General features: G+C 47.6%; 1 protein-coding gene across 1 annotated transcript in view; it reads right to left on the bottom strand.

Moving 5' to 3' along the window:
- DHCR24 (24-dehydrocholesterol reductase) overlaps window positions 1-3,848 on the bottom strand; it is a 28,456-nt gene extending 24,608 nt beyond the window's left edge. The window contains exons 1-2 of the mRNA XM_047084901.1: window positions 3,556-3,848; window positions 90-245 (exon numbers count right to left, since the gene is read on the bottom strand). Of these exons, the coding sequence (XP_046940857.1) occupies window positions 90-245; window positions 3,556-3,786 (387 nt within the window). The 5' untranslated portion in view covers window positions 3,787-3,848. The remainder of the gene's footprint in view (window positions 1-89; window positions 246-3,555) is intronic.
- Window positions 3,849-13,891: the final 10,043 nt, after the last annotated feature.

The following is a 13,891-nucleotide window of genomic DNA, read 5'->3' as shown; positions in this document are numbered from 1 at the left end:
TCTTGGTTGAAGTTGTCTCCCTGTGAGTCACTTGCACCAGGGGTAGTGCCCCACCTGCTCCCCGAGCCGGGGAACTGTGGCACCCTCACCTGTTTCTTGGTGTCCACCTCCAGAATGTCCATCAGGTTGATCATGATGTTTTTGTGTGTCTTCTTGTACTTCCCGACCCGCAGCGAGACAGTGAGCCAGCCGGGGCGTCCCGTGCACATGAAAGTCTTGCTGCCTTGCTCCTTCCATTCACGCACCTGCAACAGTGGGACAGAGACTGAGCTGGCCCCACCAAGGGTCCCCAGAGAAGCTCGCGGCCCTGTTTTCACGAGAGGGCGCCTGGAGTGACGCCTTCCCGTGTGAGCAAATATTTACTGAGCCTTTGCATCCTGTCAGGCCCTGGCAGGCCCACAGGCCTTTCCCTCTGAAGCCTCCCCGGCTAGTGTGGCCAACAGAAAAGCCGAGGTGTTACCACACCCCAAAGCAGGATGAAGAAAGAGCTAAAAAACAGGATCAAAGTGCTATGGAAACAACTCTAACTGGGAAGCTCGGGAAAGGTTTTGTAGCCGTCATAACACAACCTGACAAGGGAAAACCATTTACTGGGTGCCCCCACTGTGCCAGGCACCCACTGTACACTGTCGGTACTTTACTTCTCCCAGCAACCCCAGCAGGGCGGGATGACCAGCCCTCTTTTGTAGGTGAGAAAACCGAGAAGCAGAATAATTTGGTCAATCAACCAGTGAAGGGCAGAGCCCAGATTCACAGGCAGGACTGTCCAACTTCAGACCTGGAAAGATAGATGTGCTTGTGTTAACGGTCAAGAACAGAATAACAGTTAACACTCATTACTGAGGCTCATTATGTGCCAAGCCCTGTTCTAAGCATGTGTGTGTATGTGTGTGTATGTGTGTGTGTGTGTGTTAACCCGTGTCACTTGAAGGGTGAGAGTAGGGGCAGGGAAGGACCACCAATCCGATGGAAGGAAGAGCTTTGCAAAACCTCTACTCTAAGTGACCAGAACACAAAACACCGAGAGCAAACGGCGAGGTGCCATGCCTATCAGGAACACGGGAGGAAGTGTCCCCTTCCTACTGAGAAGGACATCTGTCGCTGTGAGCTTCGACCACCCATTTCCTCATCATATGCTTCTAATATTCCCATCCTCCTTTGGTCCAGGTGATGCTGAGTCTAGCCCTGCCCCAGAAGGTGGGCACAGGACTGAGGTCTGATTCCATCCTTCGGGCCATAGTGACAGGTTCAGGGATGGGCCCAGGATCCCAGTCAAGACAGTAAGACCTGTTCTAGGAGAGGTGCTCCCATTTTACTGGGGTTGCTGAGCTGGTTGGATGAAACTGCTGGGGTTTCCACAGGGAAACGGGTCTCCCTGAGAATGAGGTCAACCCGGAGGAAAGCAGAGCCAAAAGATGGCAGAGGGATGGAGAGTTGGGAGATTAGGGACAGGCGATCCTGGATCCAGTCATACCTGAGCCAGTTTTACTCCTGGACTTTTCAGGACCTGGGCCAATAAAATCCCTTTTTGTTCAGGCCAATCTGAGTTTGGATCCTATCACATGCAACCAAGTTGTGGAGGACGTTGCATTGAAGCAAGAGCTGTTTGTGAGGCAAACCGCTCAACATGGGGGAGAACTTTCCTACCATCAGAGGCCAGAGCACCCTGTGAAACACAGGTGTTCGAGCAGAGGAGGGTTACTGAGGAAGAGATTTCTGTGAAGGGGTGAGAGGTGGGATTCCACCATCAAGCAGGCCTTGCCCCTGCCTGACTCTCTGCAGTCCCAGGACTTCAAACTCAGTGGTGCAGGAAATGGATTGTGGGTGCGTCAGATGGGCCACAGGAAGGGAGTCTGAGGTTTTAAAGCCTGAACCACCGGTTGGACTGGATCCTGATGCGAACCAAACAAGAATCTGGGCAGGGAGGCAGTGTTCTTGTGACCACGTGCCAGAGAGAGGTGGGGACGGCCAAGATAAGGGGCAACTACTTAAGTGGCTGGTCAGATGGCTGTTACCACGAGCTAGGTGTGAGGCAACAGAACCAGACCTTCTGGGTGGAATGGAAAGGGCTGGGAAAGAAGATAGGTCAGAGTTCAGGCTCTAAAACCAGGCTGACCTGGGCCTGGGGTCCAGCCCCATTTACTAGCTATATCCACTTGGACACATCACTACGGCTTCAGCTTCAATTTTTCCACCTGTAAAACAGGCATAAGACCTACCAGGGTTGCTGTGAGATTAGAAACGATGGACATCAGGGGCACAGGCGGTGGCACATGGCAGGTCCAAGGCAGTGGGCTGGTTTGGGCAAGCCCCTTGTCTTCCTGTCCAGTGAACCCTATGGCTTTGTTCAGGTGAACAAGCGCTCACTGGGCTGCTCTGGGCCAGACCCCATGGGCCCGATGTGAGTTGGAGAACGGTCCTTGCCTTCAAGGAGCTCACACTCTGATTGGTGGGGAGGAGGGGGGGGCGGTGACAAATACATGGAGAATCTGAACAAGTGGAAAGAGCTAGGAAAGAGGGTGCAGCTGGGAAGGGAGGGTAGGCAGGGCTCTGGAGCTGTGACTGATCAACTGAGGCCAGGGCAGCCCACGCAAAGCAGTTCCAGACGCTGCATCCTGCCACCCAGTCCAAGGCCTTATCCTTCATGGGAGTGCCCCTCAGCATCCATCTTCCCACTCTTGCTTGCAGCACCCAGCCCTGCGCCAGCAGAACATGGAGGCTGCTACACCTGCGGTGAGGGTGGTGGCAGGAAACAGAAGCTCCTTGCAACCTAACACCCCTAAGAGAGGAACATAAGCAGGGGCAGAGGGAGCCAAGAAAATGCCCAGAACCGATGCTCATGCCAACGCTGGGCACGGAGAAGGAGGCTCCACTGTGAGCACCGGCTGGGGCACAGGCTCCGGAGGCGCAGACACGGAGGAGGACTTCCAGAGTTACTGGAGATGCCTCCCCAAGGAATGAACGCCAGGCCCAGAGCCGCGCCGCGAGGCTCCTCGCCCTGGCTGGGTGCTACTTTCTCACTTTAGTCCTTCAGTCTACAGGAGTCCACAGCTCCCGGCTGCTACAGAGTAAACTCCAAACTCAAGGCCCCGCCCCAACGTAGCTCGGAACTGACTTCCAACCTTCTCCCGCTCTGGACCTTGGCTCAAATCCGACCCTCCCCCTGACACCTCTTCCTCCCTATTTCCCAGTCTCTAGTGCCAGCTCCACCTCCCAGAGGGCCTCCCCGCTCTGAGACCGCTTGGGACTGGTGGCAGCCACCTGTGCACGGCTCGCCTTCCCCTATCTCGTGATCCTTTATATCCCTCTGGGGACCCGCACGTGCTCCGCACATAGTAGGCACTCCACAGACACCGAGCAACGTTCTGTCCCCCGAAGGCCTTTGCTCACTCCGTTCCCTCTCCGGGAAGCACCACCCCCCCATCACATTTTGAGTTCAAACCCCCCTCCAAAACCGGCGCACCGCCCGCCACCTCGCCCCCGGCGTGGCGCTCTCAGCGCGCACGACCGACTGCCGCGGACCGGCTCCTGTGTGCCCCGCCCGGCGTCGCTCACCTGCTTCTGGATGTCCCGCACACGCTGCCCGTGCAGCCGCGGCGCGCTGCTGAGCTTGAACACCACCCAGGCGCGCACGTAGTAGTAGATGTCGAAGATGAGCGAGAGCGGCAGGAGGAAGAGGCACACGAACACCCAGCGCTGGTGGATGAGCACGAACTCCAGCCCCTTCACGCGGACCCAGAGCAGGAAGAGCAGCGCGCACACGGCCAGCGACACGGCGGGCTCCATGGTGGGGCCAGCGGCGCGCCGCGCGGGGGAGGGGGTGCCAGCTCGCGCAGCCTGTCACCGCCACCCGCTCCTCGCCCGCCTGCGCCCGCGCCGCCCGCAGCCCGCTCCCGGGGAGTCTTGGGGTCGCGTCGCCGCCTCGCGATTGGCTGGGGTCGCAAAGGTTCGGTGGGCCGAGACCCGGCTGGCGACCAATGGTGAGCCGCGCCGGAGATCGGACCAGGAAACCGCTGCTTTTATTGGCTGCGGGAGTCAGGCCGCTCCACCCTCTTCTCTCCGACGCGTGGGGAGGGGTGGCCGGGGACACGCGCGCTGGTGGGGTCAACTGCGCCCTGCGGTGCTGGAGGCTGTGCGGACGCGGGCGGCGGCGGTCGAGGGATGCGGCTGCTGCCCCTGCTCCTTAAGTGGTGCCTCCTCGAGGGTCGCGTTAAGCGGTCATGCGTTGGGTTACTTCCGACGGGTGCGGTGGGGGCTCCCCACCGCCCTGGGTCAGCCACCCTGCAGCTTGGCCCAGGATTCCTGTCCCGGCCGGCCGGAGAGGATGCAAACCTGGCCCTGACCTCGGCAGGTCAGGTCACTCCGTGCCCGCAAGACCACATAATGCACCTTTTATTTAGTCTTGAGGCGCTTTTTGTAGATTCATTTGAGTTACACAGCAGTTCTTTTTGGGCGGTGGGTAGTAGTGTGAGCCCCATTTTATCCACGAGGAAACATTCCAGAAGCGTGAAGACCTGTCCCTGAACTCCAAAAGGCTTTTGAGGGACAGGCTGTGGTCAGCACCCTTCCCCGTTTTCCACTTGCCTGAGGCAGATAGGCAGGACTGGAGGGGGAAGAAGGAAGGAAGGAGTCCCAGCCATTGCAAACGCAGTAGCGGCCACTGTGCCCTGCAGTGTCGCAAGCCCCAGGGGTGGGGTGCTCTGGGGCAGTCAGTACAGAGGAGTCATGACTGTTACCGGCGTTTCACCTCAATTCTGTAGAAAGCAGGTTGTTTTTTCTAATATTTTGGAAAGTGTAAGAGATTTTTATTTTAGAAGCTAAACATGACTGATCAGGTCCTACACTGGTCCTGCTTACCTATCCACTTCCCTCTCTTTCATCTTTGCAGAAACATGCACTCTTAGGTGGTTCCCTGGACCCCATTATCCCTCATTTTTTCATTGCCTCTGCTCACGCCGGCACCTCTGGAATGCTCTTACCCAGGTCCTTAGTAGAGCTAACCTTAAACACATCCTTGAAACCAGCTCAGGGCCACCTCTAAAACTACATTTATGGCACTTCCTTCCCCTTTCAGGTGCTCAAAAAAGAGAGTGCATCTGTCACGATTCTTTCACGTTATTTTTAAAGTATCTATGTGTCTTTCACCCCCACAGACAGCTTTAGGGCACATGATGTCTCGTTCACTTTTGTATTTCCAGTTTCTAGCATAATGCTTGATGTTAGACACTCTGGCTTTTGTTGACCAATGAATGAATGAAGAATGTGGGCTGAGGCTCAAATATTCATTGGGCTTTAAAAATGAATAGTCTAGGGGCGCCTGGGTGGCTCAGTGAGTCAGGCGTCTGACTCTTGATTTCTGTTCAGGTCATGATCTCACAGTTCATGGTTTTGAGGCCCGCACTGGGCTCTGTGCTGACAGTGCGGAGCCTGCTTCGAATTCTCTCTCCCCCTCTCTCTGCCCCTCCTCTGCTCGTGCTCTTCTCTTTCTCTCAAAACCAATAAACTTACACACACACACACACACACACACACACACAAAGAATAGACCTGTTTTGTCTTATACAACAGCTCCTAGCTATTGGCTTGTGGCCAATCCAAGCTGAGATGTACTTTAAGTGTAAAACACACTGGATTTCAAAGGCAGTACAAAAAAGAGAATGCAAAATATTTCATTAATAATTTTTATATTGATTACACATTGAAATGATGTTTTGATGCCCTGGCCTAAATAAAATATTGAAGTTGATCTCACTTGCCGCGTTTGCTTTTTCAACGTTTTTTATTTATTTATTTATTTTTTTTTTAATTTTTGGGACAGAGAGAGACAGAGCATGAACGGGGGAGGGTCAGAGAAAGAGGGAGACACAGAATCTGAAACAGGCTCCAGGCTCTGAGCCATCAGCCCAGAGCCCGACGCGGGGCTCGAACTCACGGATCGCGAGATCGTGACCTGGCTGAAGTCGGACGCTTAACCGACTGCGCCACCCAGGCGCCCCCGCGTTTGCTTTTTAAAGGTGGCTACTAAAAATTGTTAAATGACAGATTTGTCTCAAGTTCTATCTCTCTGAAGCTCCAGTCAAGAGGGGACAATTGAAATGCAAACTTCATACACGAAGTTACCCTGCAGCCACTATGGAAAAGGCCTTTCCTCTGCTTCCTCTGCCTGAACTCAAACATTGGAACTGTTAGAGAGGGCTTTGCTTTAAAAGCTTAACCATCCTAAAACAACAACAATAACAAAAAAGCAAAAAAAAAAAAAGGAAAACACACACACACAAAAACCTTAACCATTCTGAGCGTCGTTGGACTATTAGGTAATTGGGAAAGTTAAGTTCCATCTAAACATCACCGTTAGACTGAAGTGTGTTGTCCTTTGTAGGAGAAACCTCGAAATGACTGCTGATCAGGATAGTTTACACTTGGGAAGAGGAGGAAGAAGCCTCAATAAGACTGAGAACTCTCAAAGAAGGAAAGGAACAAAAACATACTCAGAACAGTTGTTTACCCAGCCCGCATGTTCTCATTCTCTCTTCCTGCCTACCCGCCTGCGTCTTTGATTCTTCTTTTCTGTCTCCGTAAACCTCAACCTTTGGGGCTGCTATTGTCGAGGTGAGAAAAATAGTAACCTCCAGTTGGGCCAATTAATTAATTTTACCTTTTAAATGAACATGTAGCAAAAGGGCTTATGATTGTGTACAGTTTATGAATGTTAGCACATGGAGGGGTTCTTGTAACCACCAACACAATCATCACCCCCAAAAACTCCCTCCTTTGAGGTCATGTCCTTCTCCCACCTTTAGCCTCTGGTGACTGCAGCTGTGTTCTCAGTTGTATAGTTTTGTCTTTTCCAGAGGTAAAGGTCATATGAACAGAATCAAATCATACAGTTTATTACCTTGGGTCCGTTAATTGTTGGTAGAGGATTATTTATAGTGGTAAAACACATACAACAATGATCATTGTAGCTATTTTTAAGTGGGACAGTTCAGTGGTATTAAATACATTCACATTGTAGTGCATCTATCACCACCATTCAGCCCCATAATTCCTTCCATCTGAAACTTTGTGCTTTTTACACAATAACTCCCCGTTCTCCCCTCCCCCTCTCATCTCATTCAGAGAGAAGAACCACCATTCTTGACTTGAGTTTGACTACTCAAAGTTTCTCATAGAAGTAGCTTACTTCATTTAGCATCATGTCCTCAAGGTTCATCCTCGTTGTAGCATACTACAGAATTTCCTTCCTTTTTAAGGTCGAAATATCCCATAGTATGTACCGCTTTTGACTTATCCATTCATCCATTGATGAACACTTGGGTTGGCTCCGTGTGTTAGCCATGTCCACAATGCTGCTATCAACACGGGTGGACAAATATCCTTTCGAGATCTTGCTTTCAATTCTTTTGGGTATATACCCAGAAGTGGGCTTGCCGGATCCGATGATAATTCTATGCTTAACAGGAAACTGTTTTCCACAGCAGCTGCACCATTTTCTGTCTTCACCAACAATACACAAGGGTTTCCATTTTCCCCACATCCTTGTCAACACTTGTTTTCTGGGTTTTGGTTTGCATTTTCTTTTTCATAGTGGCTGTACTAGCGGGTGCGAGGTGGTAACTTGTTGTGGTTGTGATTTGCATTTCCCAAATGATGAGTGATGTTGAGCATCTTTTCATGGGCTTATTAGCCATTCGTATACCCTCTTTGGAGAAATGTCTGCTGAAATCTTTTGCCCATTTTTGAATCGGGTTTGTGGTTTTTGGGTTTTTTTTTGGTCATTGTTGAGTTTTAGGAGTGCTCTATGTATTCTATATATTAATCCCGTACCAGGTATATGATTTGCAAATATTTTCCCCATCCCGTGGGTGTTGGGCCATTAATTTGTGCCCAAGTCAAGGAAGCTCCCTTTGGTGGGGAGTCTCTTCATAAATGCACATTGTTGTTAATAACTGTACATTATTTACATGAAAACCCAGTCAGAATGCTTAGGAATAGGATGTTCTGGTGAACAAGCTCTCAGATTAACTGGAGAGTCAGAAAAATCACTTTTATAGTTTGACAATGTAGCAGACTTCCTATAATGTGCGTGCCCGTTTCTTTCATAATGAATATAACCTAATCAATACAAATCATTGTTTGTTTGTTTTTTTAAGAGGAAGAGAGAGCGGTGGGAGGGGAGAGAGAGAGAGAATCTCAAGCAGGCTCCACACTCAGGCGGAGCCTGACCCGGAACTTGATCCCACTACCCTGGGATCATCACCTGAGCCAAAATTAAGACTTGGACACTCAACCGACTGAGCCACCCGATCACCCCAATAATTTTTTTTATGAAGGAGCTCAATAAACACCAGAGTCCTAACAAAGAGCATCTCCTTATATGCATACAATACATCTACTGAGATTGTTTGGTCCTTGCGATTAGTCTGAGGGGTAGCAATGCAGCAGACTATTGATCTATATTGTTTTATTTAAAAAAATTTTTTTTAAATGTTTTTATTTATTTTTGAGACAGAGAGAGACAGAGCAGGAGCAGGGGATGGGGCAGAGAGAGAGGGAGACACAGAATCTGAAGCAGGCTCCAGGCTCTGAGCGGTCAGCACAGAGCCTGACGTGGGGCTCGAACTCACAGACTGTGAGATCATGACCTGAGCTGAAGTCGGACGCTTAACCGACTGAGCCACCCAGGTGCCCCGATCCATATTGTTTTTAATAAATAAGGACATCAGACTTGGGGGGCCTAAACCTGCCTGATCAGTGTCTTAATCTGGTGAGTAGATAAGCCAAAATATGGCTTTCATCTTCTGGATTTTTCCATCACTTGAATACGCTCCCTTGATTACTGGGGGAAGTGCCGTTTCCTGTGGTTCAGTTCCATGACATAAAGTGGAAATTTCAGAATAGGGCTTCTTAAAATGTAGTCTGCAGACAATCCACCTCAGAACGCTGGCCAAAATGCCAGTTCCTGGACTCACACATCCCACTGCGTCTAAACCTTCAGAGGTGAGTCCCAGGAATTGGCTTTTTAAAAAGGTCTTCAAGTTATGCTAATGCTTGCTAACATTTAGGAGATTGGACTGAATGTTTCTTGACTCTGAAACTTCTCTAAGACTATTATATATATATATATATATGCCCTATATATAAATATATAAATATATATTATATTTATTAAATTAATAATTAAATAAATAATTAAATTAATAATATATATTTAAGCCCTAATAAGAGGTTCTTATATATATATATATATATATATAAGAGGTTCTTATATATTTATATATATATAAGAGGTTCTTATATATTTATAAGTTTAATATTATATTTATTAAATTAATAATTAAATAAATAATTACATTAATAATATATATTTAAGCCCTAATAAGAGGTTCTTTTCCCTTGCAAAGTGCCGCTTTCACCTAAAAGTTTATCCAGAAAACTAATTTCAGGTAGTCAAGATTTCATTGTCTTATTACCTTGACTTTCTTAAGAAGAGTAAGCAGTTTTCCAAGTCTCCAAGATAAGACTTTAACTGGATTGTAGGGGAGTTGGCTTTCTTATACTAGTGGATGGAGTCATTCATTCATTCATTCATTCACTCAGTCTCTCACTTGTGATGCTTTTGGCTGCACGTAACTCAAACAGCCACAAGAAGAAGGGTGCTTATTTTCTTATGTAGCAAGAAGTCTGAACATAGGTTGACCCAGAGTTCGTTAATTCACTGGCTCGGTGATATCTTGAAAGATCCAGATCTTCCTCTCAGCTGCCTACGCTGTCATTCTCAGGTTATCTTCTATGATGACGGCTGGAGTGACCATCGTTCCAGAAGATACAGCAACATCCAGCAGAAGAAGGAGAATCAATTCTAGGTGGAGATTATTGATGTATAGGAACCGTGAAAAGTACTGGGGATAGAGCAGTGAACTAGACACAGTCCACACTCTGACAGACCATTGTGGGGGAATCTATGATGGGAAAATTTCCGGTAAATTTTCATTATCACACATATTTTCGAACACATGAAATTTTCTTAAATTTCTTTTTATATTTTAAAACCAACTGACAAATTGCTCTCCACAAATGCTATCCACGGGGTACAAGAATAGCTATATCTCTACACCCTTACCGGCATTACAGAATGCCATGATTATTTTGATGGTACTAACTGCAGACCACATAGCTGGTTGTGCCCTTTGGCCTGTCCTGTGTCTCTCAACAGACACGTGAGCAGTTTGCTTAAGACCAGCCCACTATAAAGGATATCCAGCCACCAGTCTCCTTTTCCAGCTTGCCATAATGACAAGCTGTCAGTGCTTTCTAGATAGGAAGGACTGAAGCCAGTGTCTCTGACTGACCAGTCATGGTGATCGAAAGGTAGTCTGCAGAAATTAGGGCATTACCGATCTCTATCCTTGGCACTCGCAGCCCAGAGAACTTCCACGCTTTACTGGCATTCCCAAGGGCAGCTCTTGGGGGAGTAGAGCCATCTCCTAATCTCCATGTGCCCAGCACACAGCACAAGGCCAGTGTCTCCAAGTCAACTGATCCCGAGCCTGATTCTTGGATGAGAATCATTTCAATTTCTTCTAACAAGCAGAACATCCCTTAAACAAAAACGATTAGCACATAAGCACTACGTACACACATACAGAAATAACTACATACAAACACACAAAAAGCAATAGTTTTATGTACCCAAACTACATACAAACAATATGTGCATTCACTCAGTGGCCAGACTACAGAAGCTCACTGTTGGAATCACCAGTGAACTGGGCAGAGTAAAGGTTGGCGGTGCCCATTTCATTCTGATTGTTCTGTTTGAATCCTGACTCCCATAAATTAACCTCGGGCAAATTACTTCACTGCTCTAGGTAAGTTCTGGCATGTAGTGAGTTCTCAAGGAGAATTGCCTGCCATTACCATTTTGCAACAGAAAGGGGCAACTCTCTTTGATCTTTTATTGAGCCTGTGACCCTTATTCCTTGTAAGAGACAAGTGGTCTCAAAGTCACAGGCTATTGACTTAAATTGATGTGTAAAATGAAACCACTGATTTAATAAGCTTGGTAGCCTGACATTCTTTGGATGATAGGCAGAAGAACAAGCTGACACATGGGCGGTTTAATGAGGGACAAACAGTCCTCTGTAAGTAGCCTCCCTGAGGGCATGGTTGTGGGTCTGAGAGCACTTTATGGTATTAGATGTGCTTAATGATCACTGGAAGCATTAATGAAAGGTCAAATATGTTCTGAGTAAGCTGTTCCGCCAGGCAAAGAGGTGTATAATGCCTTTTTAAAAGACGCCTGAACTTAACTTTGGAAGGGATCTCTTAGAGAAAACACTTCATCGGAACTCTTACTCGCCCAGGGGTAGCGCGTCCTCGATGTTAGAAGGACATGGACCAAAAGGATTTTTTAAAAATGAAGAACCACCCCAGGGTTTCCAGCTTGCTCTTTTGCCATGTGAAGAAACCAACTACCAAAAGAACCATCATCTATTATCATTCTCCTTAGGCGAAAGAAAGGCCATTTCGACACCAGAAAGAGTCAGAAGGTCATAGTCTTGGAATGAAGAGCAGTCTTTCACATTGAACACATTTAGCAATTGTGAAACATGTGATACATTTCATAATTTTTCTGACGTCTGGGAGCATCGTTAGGGACCAACCAAACAGGTCTGGGGTTTAGAAGCTATTACCCTCTTGGGAACTGAACGGTTCTCAAAGTGTAAACATGGGCTAGCTGCACTATCACTTGGGAGCTGGTGACAGGTGCAAAGTCTCAGGCCCCACCCCAGGCCTTATGAAGCAAAAGTTCTGGAAGCAGGCGCATCAATTTGGGTTTTGGCAAGCTGTCTGAGTGATTCTTACATACCCATACATGAGGACAATTATTGTAAACCTTCATAAATATTTGCTCTGGAAACCCTCCAGTAACAGGATCCCACCATCTGGCAAAGAGGGTTTTCCCAGTGTGAGTCACCTCAGGTGGTTAGAAACTCCTAGAGTAGCCTCCACGGTCCCAGTTCTGCCCATTTGAGCCATGCTGAACCAGTCTTCCCTGTCTCCTCCCATTTGACAACCCTGTACATTTGAAGGCGACTATTACAGTTCCCTTCCTCCACATAAAAACAGCCACTCATCTTAACTGGTCTTCAGATGACATAATCTCTAGTCCTTTTGTCAGCCTGGCTGCCCTCATCTGAAGACCCTTGTATTATTATTATTAACAACGAGCATTCCTTGACCACTGGTTCCTAAGTGTCCATGCACTGCCCAGGCATATTCCATGGGCTTCCACCTTGGGTCTTCTCAACGGCCCTGCAAAGTTGGTCTGCTGTCTCCAGTCCACAGAAGGAAAAGAGGCTCGGGAGGTCAAGTAACATGCCCAGTATCAGTCAGCTTTTAAGTAGCTGAACCAGGATTCCACATCCCACTCTACAGGGCTTACATTTCCATCAAAATCTTGTTAATTTAGGGGAGGCTGAGCCCGGGAGACATGGGCGTGAGGGCTGAGTATGTAACATGTGGGTAACAGCATGGACTCTGGGGTCAAACACATGGGGGTTGAGTTCCGTTTTCTGCAGATACTAATTATATGACCCTGGGTGTGTTTCCCATTTGCTCAAAGCCTTCATTTCCCCATCTGTACAATGAGGCTAATGATAGTTTCTACCTCGTAAGGCTGCTATGAGTAGCAAATGAATTAGCGCTTATAAAGCCCTTAGCAAGGTGCGCAGGTTGTAGTAAGTACTCAGTAAATATCTCTGTTATTACTGAACAGATGTACTCAGCAATTATATAGTTATAATAGAGATGGGTTGTATTAAGACACATCTGTATTACAGCAATATAAATCATTGTTTTCTTTCCAGCTCCACTGACCGCTTACTTATTTCCAGCCCTGCTCTACTTCAGCAACTTCCTAACTTGTCCTCGGCCTCCCATTTCTCACTTTTGCACCAACCCACATATGCTGACAGGTTCGTCTTCCTACAGCCTAGCTCGGATTGTATGTGTCATTTCCCTGCTGAAATAGCATCTGCAGAGTACGTTCAAGTTTCTCTTCCAGGCTTTCTAAGGTCTGTATATGCTGTGGCCCTCAGTTCCCACTCTCCCCTTGTCCCCACTGTTGTCCTACATGGACTCTGGTTCCAGCTGAACTGAGTTCCGGGACTTTCTTCATACAGGAAGTTACTCTGCAGTTTTTCCCATGCACTCTGGTCACCATTTCCACCTTACCCTCTCCTACCCGGTGGCTTTCTGTCTGCGAGTTTTTTCAATGATCCAGTACAACTGTTCTTACGAAACTTTTCCTACAACTCCCAGAGAGAGGCAGGCAGCTTCTTCCTTTGAACCCATTTGGTTTTTAGTGCCTGAATTATATTAGTGTTAGGAAAAGCACTTAGATCCTGCCATCAGATAAACCTGGGTTTCAGTTCTGAATCTCCCTCTAATTAGCGTATCTTATCCCTGAGGTTAAAGTTCCTTATCTGCCAATCAAAGAAAACGAAATCCCACTCATGTGGTGTCTGTGAAGACAAAAGGAGACTAGGAGATTCAACCCTGTTCCCTTCTCCCCTACATGCACCACATGACTTCTATCCCCTATTTGTTGACAGTGAAGACTTCCTCTTTACCGTGTTGGTATCTCTCCTGGTGCTTGGAATAATTCTTCATATACAGATGCTCGACAAGTACATGTTAAACGCAACTAACTGCTTCTTACTAGCCGAGTGGTCACAGTTCACGTAACCTCTTAAGTGTCTGTCTTCTTGTCCTTAATTAGCGGTTTTTAAAAAATGTTTTATTATTTATTTTTGAGACACAGAGAGAGAGAGAGAGACAAAGGATGAGCAGGGGAGGGGCAGAGAAAGAGAGGGGGACACAGAAT

This window comes from Lynx rufus, unplaced genomic scaffold (genome assembly GCF_022079265.1).
Source record: "Lynx rufus isolate CCGP_SWC_20201006 ecotype Redwood Valley unplaced genomic scaffold, mLynRuf1.p SCAF_2, whole genome shotgun sequence".
NCBI classification, from domain to species: Eukaryota; Metazoa; Chordata; class Mammalia; order Carnivora; family Felidae; genus Lynx; species Lynx rufus.
The sequence above is the reverse complement of the archived record's forward strand: the minus strand, read 5'-3'. Positions and strand labels throughout refer to the sequence as shown.